General features: G+C 42.6%; 1 protein-coding gene and 1 pseudogene across 1 annotated transcript in view; both read right to left on the bottom strand.

Annotated features, from left to right (window-relative positions):
- LOC146855233 (cadherin-related family member 3-like) overlaps nucleotides 1–12455 on the bottom strand; it is a 628588-nt gene that overhangs the window by 526414 nt on the left and 89719 nt on the right. Inside the window, exon 6 of the mRNA XM_085651100.1 lies at nucleotides 12182–12285. Coding sequence (XP_085507226.1) covers nucleotides 12182–12285 — 104 coding nt within the window. The remainder of the gene's footprint in view (nucleotides 1–12181; nucleotides 12286–12455) is intronic.
- Nucleotides 10088–11075, bottom strand: LOC146855234 (cilia- and flagella-associated protein 410 pseudogene; annotated as a pseudogene).

Raw genomic sequence — 12455 nt, forward strand, 5'->3', positions numbered from 1 at the left:
AATATAATTTAACATGCGCTAGACTTAGGACAGTAAAAACACTGAATCTCCATTAATAGAGTTAACTCTTAGGAGTGTATCACCTTTGGCCAAGGATCAGGGTGCACAAAGAAAGACGCATAGTTTATTTATAAGTTTTAGTCCATAAACTATATGCTGGAAAATGCAAGTAATACTTTTTGTACAAATCTTTATTGTTTTTTTAGTATAGGACAGCAATCACAGTAATAAACAAATTATAACCAGATTTATGCAGTAAGAATATCAATGACATTGAAAGCTTCCGACGGTCTTGTCCAATTTGTTTGAAAGAGAAGTGGGATTTAAACCTAGGTGTAGCTAGAAGTTAAACAGGGGCATGAGAGTGGTTCTGGGGTGTGGATGGAAGCACTGATAATTAGATGGTAGGCCTTATATTCATCGTAGTGTCGCGTTGGATGTGCCAGGTGTGGGTCTGCGATATGTGAGGCACGTGAGCGGGCGAATAATAATTTTATACACTATTTGAAGCGAAGGAGTGTGCATGAAACAGGGCCGTTAAATTTGATATACTCAACAAGCACAAGAAGGTTGTGTTAGACAAATATTATTATATAGTTGTATATAACAATGGCCAAAACCAGTCGGATGGCATTCTGTCACCTACAGTCCAAACAACACAGGCACTGACAGGGGTTCATGGAGGGAAGCAAGAATGCCATAGGAGGATATTTCTGTTCTACCACTCATGGTCTGGTGGTAAATGGTTGCGTAGGCTCAATTGCTCACAGCTAGTGATTCAAATTAAACAAGAGCAGTGCACAAACTTGAGAGCACCACAAGCATGGAGAATATACTTCAACTCGGCATGTCTTGCAGTAGGTAAAAATATGTAAATGACTTGTCTCAAAAAGCCAAAGGAAAAGGTTAGACTTCAGGGAACCTTTTGACAGATACACCAAATCAATTAAGCATTAATGTAATTTTTTTCTGAAAATCATGAACATTGAAGTTGTAGTCTTATTTAAATTAACAGATCTACATAAATATCAATTAATCAATCACGGATCTTTATTCGGCTAAAACTAGCCATAAAAGTATACATAAATTTACAAAAAAGACAAGTTTTGACACAAGAACTGATAAAGTCCTTTTTGAGATCAGATTATGCATGACTTTTAAATTAAATAAAATAAATACAAGCCGGTCTAAAAATAGATAAAAAAAATATTAAAAACAGCTATTGACAAAGCTTCGAAGCGGCTACAATTGATTTGATACTCCATATCCCTTCTTTGTACTTAGGGCACATCTCATATCGGTAAAGACAGCATAGCAGACTCGAAGTCCATCTAATAATAATAATAATAATCCACATTCGTAAAGCGCGAAAAAACACCCGCAAGGGTCTCTAGGCGCTGGGGGCCAAGCGGGAAGAATAAGCAAGCTATTGCCCAGAGTCACCAGGTGCTGGGCTAATCTGCCTCCGGCGCCGGGGATCGAACTGTGATCCCCAGATTCCAGAGTCAGTCGCCCTGGCACCACACCTCTGCTAACTGCTGTTAATATATCTAAAAGCATTTTTAGAGTGGCCTATATTTGATTCGCATTATGGAGGAGCTAAAAAACGTTTGGATGAGAGGTATATAATTAACAAAACAGCATAAACTGAAGAGTGCTTTGTAAATATGTATTTTCACTGGGACACCTGATGACAAGTGATGAAAACCACGGTCCCCGAGTTGGAAATGCAATAAACAAATGGATGGTATTGAATCAGAAACAAGCGAGGAGGAGTCTATAACAGGTATTATTAATGCAGCCAAGTAAAAATTCAGGGACAGAGCTCTGATGTGATTGCCCACAGATGCTAGTGACTGTATGTTCTGCTGCATATCACCCGGGTTTCATAATGGAAAGTGAAGAACAAACTTTTAGCTAGGTCACTTGTGTCATTGTTGATACAATCCGCGTTGGTGAACAACTCTGGGACCCTAGGGATGTGAGTGTTTGTTTTATGTATGCTACACACGGATTGCACACACATTGTCTTGCGCCAGGCAGTCAGAAATGAATGATCTTATCTATGCTGCCTCTGGTCTCCCAAATAGTACAGTATCAAGGGGTTTAATTTACTACGGCCCTCCACATATCCTATACCGGCACCCTCAGAGTTACACATGAGTAGAAGACGATTGTGGGACAGACAGCAGCCTTTGTAGGAAGCCATTTTTTACCCTTTGTAACCTCTCTGTGTTAAGGTACTGCCAGACCCCTGTGCCATACGTTCCGATCGCAATGCATCTGCTTCTGTAAATGTGAACTAGCGCCCTCACGGGTTTATGCCCTAGCCTTGAGGAGAAGCGAAAGTGGTCATTGATCAACCTTTGTCATTGGTGAGCCTTTAGGATGAGTACACATTTCTAAGTCAAAGGGAATACCTAGATAGTCGAACTTTAGCCAACTCATCCCCACAACTGTAAAACCTTTTAGATTTCATATTTTTGGACCCACACTTTAAAACAAAAGATTTGGACGAGTTTGTCTTTAGCTCAAGGCCACTTATAAATAAGTTAAAAGCGTCTAAGACCGTTTGCAGCCTATTAGCAGTTCCAGCAATGTGGAATGCATTGTCCGCTTAGAGAAATACTAGAGCTGGAGGACTGCAGAGTTGGGCCTTGGCTAGGAAACTTGTTAGCCCATTGATGTAAGTGAGAAATAGAAAAGGGGCTATTACACAGCCTTGACGAACCCCTAAGGTGGAAATAATGCTAGGTGTGAATTTGCCGTTTGTAATAAATCATACTTTTGCGAAGGTGTTCCAGTGCAAACAGGGGAGACCGTCAATGAGAACTTTTTCAAAGCTTAGCCTCTCTATTGTGTCCCACAAATTGGTTTGTGGACTGTGTCAAATGCACAGGAGAGGTGAGCAAAATAACGATGGATTAAACCCAGATCTGTGACTGGGGGTGAATGTTTTGCCATTGTGCAGCATTCCGTCCTTCATTTTGTGTGTTTTGCTGTTTGCCCTATGTGGGAAGGGTATGCTCAGACGTGGGTCCCGTGCTCACTACGCCACTGGAGTCAAGCTATCCTGGCTGAAGAGAGGTGACACCCCGAAACCGGTCCTAGGATGCTTGATTCCGGTCCAGGGAAGACATGGCTTGGCAGTTCGGGCTGGACTGTTCCCATGAGGCAGAGGGTCAAGACTGATTTGCATATGGCCATGTCTGAACTGGGGTGGCGTGGTGAGCAAAATAACGATGGATTAAACCCAGATCTGTGAATGGGGGTGAATGTTTTGCCATTGCGCAACATTCTGTCCATCATTTTGTGTGTTTTGCTGTTTGCCCTATGTGGGAAGGGTATGCCCAGACATGGGTCCCGTGCTCACTACGCCACTGGAGTCAAGCTATCCTGGCTGAAGAGGGGTGAAACCCCGAAACCGGTCCTAGGATGCTTGATTCCGGTCCAGGGAAGACATGGCTTGGCAGTTCGGGCTGGACTGTTCCCATGAGGCACAGGGTCAAGACTGATTTGCATATGGCCATGTCTGAACTAGGGTGGCGTGGTGAGTAAAATAACGATGTATTAAACCCAGATCTGTGACTGGGGGTGAATGTTTTGCCATTGTGCAACATTCCGTCCATCATTTTGTGTGTTTTGCTGCTTGCCCTATGTGGGAAGGGTATGCCCAGACGTGGGTCCCGTGCTCACTACGCCACTGGAGTCTAGCTATCCTGGCTGAAGAGGGGTGAAACCCCGAAACCGGTCCTAGGATGCTTGATTCCGGTCCAGGGAAGACAGTTCGGGCTGGACTGTTCCCATGAGGCACAGGGTCAAGACTGATTTGCATATGGCCATGTCTAAACTGGGGTGGCGTGGTGAGCAAAATAACGATGGATTAAACTCCGATCTGTGACTGGGGGTGAATGTTTTGCCATTGTGCAACATTCCGTCCACCATTTTGTGTGTTATGCACAGAAGAGGACCGTAAAGGCCAGATGAACAGCCTCTCTCCTAGCCCCTCATATTTCCCAATAATCATATGTAAGTTTAGACTATGTTCCACCATGCCCAGCCCCAGGCAAAATCCATACAGGTCATCGGAAAGAATCTTATTCTGCTCCACCCAGTCCTCCATCCTTTGCAATATTACATTGCCTAGAATTTTGGCAGTGCTGTCTAGTAATTAGTTTTGATGGTAGTAGTTTGGGAGGTTCTTATTTCCATTTTTCAAAATTGTCATGATTATTGCATCCTTCAATGACAGAGGCAGGAGGGTGCAGAGACAGAATATCGAGTAAAAAATGTTGAGTTTCACACATTTTGAGTGGGTTAGAAACATCAACAGCAAGAATATTGTGGTCAAGAATAATGACTTAAGGAAATTAATATTGATTTTAAAAATATCTAAGCGTTTAATATCATTTGCAGAAATAAAGTTGCTAAAAATATTGTTTTTTTATTAATGTTATGTATTTTAGTATATATTTTATGTGTCTGTGATGTATGTTTTTTTGTATAAGAATTGTTTGTATTTTTGCTATTTGTGTTACATTTTTACTAGTTATTAATTTTTTTTATTTGCATTTTGCGTTTTTAGTTCCGTAGCGGGTTGTGGTTCTATAGGGGAATATGGAGGTAAGGAATTTAATTATATTACATTTATTGATTTTTTAAATTTATTAATATTTGTTTAATTGAGATGTTACAGTGTTTTATGTGTAAAGTAATTTATTATTAATTAATTCATAACTGGTTGGTAATTAATTTGAATTGATTAATAGTTAATTAAATATGGTAATTGTGTAATTAATTATAGGTGTGTGTTGTGGTGTTTATAGGTGTAAAGGGTGGGAAGTAATTTATTTTCATTTATGAATTATTAATTGGTTGTTCATTCATTTTAATTCATTAATTGGTAGTTCATTTTGGTAATTGTGTAATTAATTTTAGGTGTGTGTTGTGTTTATAGGAGTAAAGGGTGGGAAGTAATTTGTGTTTAATTAATTATTATATAGTTGTTAATGTTCATTATTTGATATTTATTTTGGGTAATTGCTTATTTTCTTGTGTATTGATTTTACTTTTAAAGGGGTGAAGGGTAGGTATTAAATACATTTTAATTATTTAATTATTAGTTGTTTATAGTCATAGTTTTTTCTTTAATAATACGTGTTAATTGTGCTTTATTAGTTTATATTTTAAATTGAATCTTTCTTGTGTGGGAATTTTTCGAATGTGCCATATTTTTGAGACCTAAATGCGAATTTTATCTAATGTTTATGTGATGATGGATCACTATGAAGTTTACATTGTACATGTTTTTATTGCTTCTTATCGCCAAATTAAACTATTATGTCATGCTTAATACTTAACTTGTCATTTTATTGTCCTTTTACATACATGCTGACCTATTATTAAAGTGTTATGTCTATTCAAAAGCTTACAGCCATGGCTAAATAATCACATTTTTATTGTAACTCGGATAAATGGGTTGGGCTGCAACCTAGGTTCATCCAACATCAGCTTCTTTGTACCACAACCTAACCGCATGTGCACATAAACACGAAAGGCCTAATTACAAGTCTGGCAATCCTGGGCCCACAAGACTAGTGGTGGGGCCACATTACGACCCTCGTGGTCGTGCCTCCCTGTGACCGCTGTTCCCTGGCAGTGGAGCAGCGGTCCTGAGGCAGCCATATGCTTGGTGGGACGGCCGTGGTCCTGCCAAGCATATTGAAAGTTTCCTCTCCACCAGGGTTTTCATGGCAGTTCTTCCTCTATGAAAACCCCAGTGGAGAGGAAACAGAGATGGCTCTACAGGGCCCGCTATTGCCTTACGCCCTTTGGATGCACATAGAGTGGCACTACATGTGCCCCCATGTGTGCATGCACAGAAGTTCCAGCACAGGATGGACTTTTCTGTCCATGCCATGCTGGCACTGTTTTTGACGTTCCCATGGTGGTGCCTATTTTTGTACCATCATGGGAAAGCCAAAGGAATCACCCGACAATTACTAAAAAAGTAATTATGCGGCAGGCAGTTTACATGCAGATTTTGCGGTGCAGCTATTCTCATATCACATCAGATTCTGGATAAGGCACAATCAGTTTTCTGGCCTTCATAAAGTACAGCAACTGTGTTGGTCTCTATCTTGGATGATCTTCACATAGTTGCAGACAAAGTTTCTTCATTGGCTCTAGTTATGCTAGATCTGTCTGGAGCATTCAACATGTTCACTCATGAAGAACTGTTAACCAGGCTGTGGGTAGTACGGGTCAGTTGTGCAGCCATGGACTGGATGAAATCATATTTGCAATTATGGTTTCAGGTGATGCTCCTTGTGTCTTACTGTTCTAAGTTTATAATCTTGAAACAAGCAGTGTCACAAGGCTCAACGTTGATCCCCCCCCCCATATTTAATCTGTACGTATCTTCACTATCTCAACTAGTATGCTCTTATGGCTTTAGTTTTAAGAGCTGTGAGGAAGACACCTAGAGGGTCATATTTACAAGGAGGCGATAATAAATTATCGCCGCTTTAGCAGCTTTTTTTGGCCAGAAAAGCGGCGATAATTTTATCGCTTAATTAGCAAGGTCACGCTAACACGTGAAACCTTGCTTTAGCGTGGGGATTCCTAACACCCAGCTTTGCATCTCTAATGAGATGCAAAGTGGGCGTTCCTGGCCTGACATGACAGGAGAAATGTCGCTAAGCGACATTTCTCCTATCATCAAGCCCCACGCTATGAAGCATAGCGGCAGGAAAAGTAGCGATAACCCCTGTTATCGCTACTTTTCTTACGCCTGCTTCAGGACTGACTTGGCCATGATATCCTATGGAAGGTGAATATCATGGCTAAGTTTGTGAGTCCCTATCAACAAGCTAACGTGAGATTATCGCTGGGTTTCCAGCGATAATCTCATGTTAGGCAGTTAGCGCTAGGATTTTTATCGCTTTTGAGATAAGCGTTGCTAATAGCACGCTATCTCAGCGATAAAAATCCACGCTAGCCGGCGATAATTATCCTAGCGCTAAGTGCGCTTAGCGATAATTATCGCCGGTTGTTGTTGATATGCCCCAAAAAGCCGGAAAATCACAGATCTTGCTAAGGTGACCAATGTAGGCATAAACAAATCATGTGTACTAAATAAAAGTGAAAGCACGCATGGCATACTGAATGTTGCAGGAAAGCACGTTGCAGGAAAGCACGTTTTGCCTGCAAGTTAGAGGATATTGCACTGCTGAAGTCCACACTTCAACCCACAACATATTTTCATGATACGATTTTTCGGTATATAATTGATAATCTAAAAAGAGAAACTACAAGTCCCAGAATGTAATGAGTTGTAGGCTAAGAAGTCAAGACTGATATTTAACCTGATTTGCAGCTGCTTACTACTGGGGTTGGCAATCAGAACAAAATACAAGCCATTTGTTTACATGTTGCTGTTGCGTAAGAGTCAAGAGCTGGTAGGTGAAACAATTTGCATTTTCTTTTGTAACTCTATAATACACTTGTGCCTCTGCATCGATGTTCAAATGCTACCCTGGTTAAATGTCAGCACTTTCTCTGCAAGTTTGCAAATGGTTTATGCCCTTCAGGTTTTAAGTTTCAATGTTTGGCACTTTCGGTCAGATTTATTTTTTGCAGCCCTAGCAATTTTGCATCAAAAACAGATGTCCAAATGTTACTCTGGTTAACCGCTTCCGTTCTCATGACGAGCCCAGCTCGTCATGAGGCACAGTGGAGCTGTGCTCATGACGAGCCGGGGTCATCATAACGGTCGCGGCCCGCCCGCGTGCGATTGATTCCCCGCCTGTGGCTCATGACAAGCTGGGCTCGTCACGAGCACCGCGGCGCCGCGCGTGCCTCCCCCCGTGCTGTGGGGGAATAACCCCGCGGCGAAGGGGTTAAATTTCAGGACTTCTGTTGTTAATTTGCACATGATTAGGCCCTTCCAGGTTTAGATATCAATGTTTGGCATTTTTGAACTTTAGGTCAGATTTTCTTATTGCAGCCATAGAGCTTTCTGCACCGAAAAAAAGATGTTTGAATGCTATCCTGTAAATGTCAGCACTTTCTTTGTAAATTTGCACATTGGCTAGGCCTTCCTAGTTTAAGACAGTGTAGGCATTTTTTTGTATTTTAGGCTAGACTTGCTTATTGTTGGCCTAGAAAATCCTGTATTAATGGCTGCCGTCTATGTGAGAAAGAGTGTCTTATCACAAGCGACTCGCAAGCCCTCGCTGCTGTGCAAGATGTCTAAAAAAACACTAAAGTCAAATAGCACTTGCATAAGCGAGAACTATTTTGTTTTATTTATTTTTGTGGTGAACAGAAGTGATGGAGGGGGCAGGGGGAAGCATGTGGGTGGGAGCCATCACCACAACAGACAGCAGGAGGGGGTTGTGGCAAGAGCATGAGAGGTGGGAGGGACTGGAGACGCATACACTCTTATAAAGCGCATGCAAAAAAGTTTCAAAAAAACACGCAGTCAGTTGGAAGGACACAGGCTGCAGACAGAAAGCTGCACTTTGTCCATGCACTTTGGCAGCGACAAACACGAAGCCCCAGAAGGAAACAGCAAGAGGTGCTAACCAAGAAGAAGCAAGGAAGCAAGAGTCGTAAAAGCTAACCAAATACTGGGAGGGCTTCAAGCCCGTTTTAAGCTATATTTTTTGTTAACAGAAGATTGTTGCAACACTGCATGCACTATCTGAGGCGAAAACTAAAAATGGCCATTGAAACTGGTCCCTACTGGACTCTCTTTTCATGCCGTGGACCGCAGTACTCACTGATGGCCCAGCCACGCATAGCATTTAGTGCGTCTCAAAAAGAGGCAGTTACTTTGCTCATTGCTGCATGAGCCACATGGCAGATCCACTTGTACTGTGTACTTCCACAAAACGGGAAAAAGCAATCTTACTGGAAGAGGAGGCCCTAGGATGTTGTACTAAAGGCAGCCTGGAGCCAACGTTCCACCTTTAGCAGCTCGAGTGGAAACTGGGCAGACTCACCATGCACTGCACAGGAGCCTCCTGTACTTGCCTTGCATGATTTGAGGGGTACATACGTTTTGCTGCTGGGTGTCACCAAGCATCCGTGGGCAAACACTGTCATAATACGTTTAGTGATGAGATCGGGTTGCACTTTGCGGGCACTGTTGAAATGTGAATGAATATATATATGATTTTTTTTTAAACTCAGGACTTTACTTTGCATCTGCCATTTTGCATGTGCCTACGAATCTTCCCCCTCATCACCTGGACTTCCCGGATGGTCTTTTGCGCAATTTATTTGAGCTGTTGCCAGACCATGGGTGAGAATATTAGCAGAATCTGAGCACACGTGCATGCACCTCACATTCCTTCTAACACTTCAAGCTGTTATCAAGCACAGAGCTTGGCTGTTACCCTGCCTCACTACTTCGTACAAGACATGGATTTAGTTACTGCTCATGAATGTCAACGCTTCCCAGGAACTCAAATGTTTAGGAAGTCTTTCCTGTGTTTCCTTTTGCTGATATTCAAAAGGATATTTGGAAACATCATTACCTCCATCCATTCCTTTTGCGCTCCAGTGGGTGCTAAAAGAAATAGCCCTACGCTGCTGTGCCACACCCTTTATCTGCCATCTGTGGCATTCATTTCTCTGCCTCTGCTGATCACGACGCTTGAAGAAATTATCAGACAAGCAAGCAGAGCTAATGTTATCCACCAGTGTTTGATCTAATTTCCCATTACAAAGTAGCCTAAGGAAATGTTCCACCTTCGTATAACCTGGTGGCGGCATTTCCAGCTCTAGGCAGGCAATGGCATTCCATTCTCTACGACTGCCTACATCACCATCTGTCACCAAGTCGGCACAGAGGCCATTGTCTGTGATTGATCTCCACCAAGCCTGATTTAATGGAAATGTGTTGTAAACAAAAAGATGATCCGGACTCTATGCATAGATTAGTTAGATTCTTTGTTAAGTAGTTACAAGGTGAAAACAAGTAACCCCACCAGTAGCAGCCACCCTGCTGCTCAGCCCATACTCAACTGACACTCACAGACATCCAACATTCCATCCACACCAACATTCCACGCCACACTCATACTGGCTGAGCAACAGGTACAACAAAATGAAAGACGGACTTCGGTTTGTCTGTCTCGATCTCGCGGGTGTACTGCTCTGACACATGTCTGGAAAGTGACTGGGCTGCTGATTTGGTTACCGGCTCTTGAGGCCAATTTTGCAACAATACAAAATCGGAGATTCCAGTAACGAAACCGGTTTCCATCCTCAGAGCCTCCTGGGACCTGTCCAACCATGGTGCACAGTGCCAGAGGGGGCCATTGTTATGCTGTTCATTCTGCTGCAGCACTTGCAGCATGTCCCCTGCTGTCTGGTGCACGGCCTGTAGTCCGTCCCAATCGAGCTCTTGCAGCAGCAGGATGGCACTAAAGACATTATCCCCCTCTCTCTTCCAGGTGCCACTCCCGGTCTGCTTTGGGGGATACAAAGGAAGTGAACTTGTCCTGGGGAAAGGGTTTCATGGCCAGTTGCTCCCTGATCTTGTTGGTCTCCTCCATGCTGAAGTTGAACAGGTCGCTCTCCGTGTCTGTGGCAACCTTGGGCGTTGGATGGCAACCATTGCCTACGCTGGCAGAAGGCTGCAGCCGGAGGTTCCCTTCCTCCTTGGCCTGGCCCAGCTTATCCTCGCTCATAGCCTGGTTGTCCAGCTTCTGCAGACCGGGCAGAGTCCTCACGACCATCATCCGGTATCGGTGGGGGTCCGGGCCGCAGCAGGGGTTCTCCGCCAACCAAAGCACCTGCAGACAGGGCAGCCCATGCAGGTGACAGCTCTCACGCAGGCTCTAGATGTTCTTAAGCAAATAGAGCTCGGCCAGATTCTGGCACTGGCTGAGGGGCTGCAGGCTGGTGATCTGGTTGACGCTTAGGATGATCACCTCGATGTTAGGCATCTCCCGGCATACTGAGATATCGCTTAACCAGCTTCCCCAGATGTTCAGTTTTCTCACTCTCTCCAACTCGCATGCCTTGGCCCGTGACAGCACTAGCTTAAGGGTTAGCTTCATGTTCGTGCTTGTTCACTAGACATTATTAAGCAGCGCTAACTCCCACAGCCATTGACATACTCGATTAATGGCCACCATGTTAAATCAACGCAGAAAGCGGGTTGCCATGATAGTTCATCTTCCATTGCCGGGCAAGATCACGAAATGAAAGCATCAATGAGAGCTCTCTCAAAAATGAAAGAGGGACTAAAAAAATATTTGAAATGCTATAGGTCTCGCATTTAAATGCGAGACCTATAGCATTGGAAACAAACGGCTGCCATTGTCCCTGCTGCTGAAAAAGTGAAAGCAGCTATGGCCACTGAAAGTAAGCAAAGCAAGTCGTTTTTGTCTTGCCTAACCTAGGAAAAAACTCAATAAAGGAAATAGTGCACATACCGTGTAACAACCAAGTAAAAGGGCCAGTAACCATGGGAGGAGACAAATGACAACATGGCCATACTAAGGAGGGACTAACAAGCCTATTAACGAATCAGAAGTCAGCATTTACAAAGGACAAAGACGCAAGCCAATGAAAAATATGGGCTGGAGAGTTACGTGGGGTTTCTCTCCCCTACTGAACTACCACAGATCATCCCCAGAGCAGCGCCTCTGCGCTGGCTCAGGCTCTACCTAAAAAGACCCTGAAGTCACCATTATTGTACACTTCACTTTGCTTACCTGCGTCTTCTCTCTTCAGAACCAGGATGTCTTTCAGGCAGCAGTGTGCTTTATAATTCTTTTATTCGTTACTATCAGTATTCTTGTAATGTATGGTTAATAAATAACTCGAATCGGACTTTACTATATAGCAGCCAATTTTCTTTTTTCACTTCAGATTTAGAGTAAAATGAATGATAATAAGAATTCTGTTCAAACATCAATATACGTCTTTATCTGTTCCATTAGCGTTTAAAATCACACCTCGTCACTCAGGTCATGCATTCATGCTCATGCCTTATGCATGAGACAAGACAGTGTAACAACAAACTATCAACTCATTAGAAATTATAAGTTTAGGACAGGTAGTAACAGACATCATCCAAACTCCTCAATGTTCAAACTATTTCAAAACTGAGATATTCGTAATTGCTGTTGACGAAGGGAATAGTGTAATACATTCTTACTCAAATTCTGGAGACTCATCATTTAAATCATTAATGTTGAAAGTAAGCGTTCCTTCACAAAACAGTTTGGACCTGTCAGTTACTCGAATTTTAAGCTGACAAGTCTGAAAACAAACAAAAAACAGAAGTAAATTAATAATAAGGTATATAAATATTGTGTTTCGCTAAAACATTGCACACGACACATAATGGCTATTTTTAGTAATATCTAACTATTAGTATTTCAGTTAAGCATAAACAAATGTGTAAAAATGACGGGATGAAGATATGGTAC

The sequence above is a fragment of the Triturus cristatus genome, chromosome 4_1 (genome assembly GCF_964204655.1).
Source record: "Triturus cristatus chromosome 4_1, aTriCri1.1, whole genome shotgun sequence".
Taxonomy (NCBI): Eukaryota; Metazoa; Chordata; class Amphibia; order Caudata; family Salamandridae; genus Triturus; species Triturus cristatus.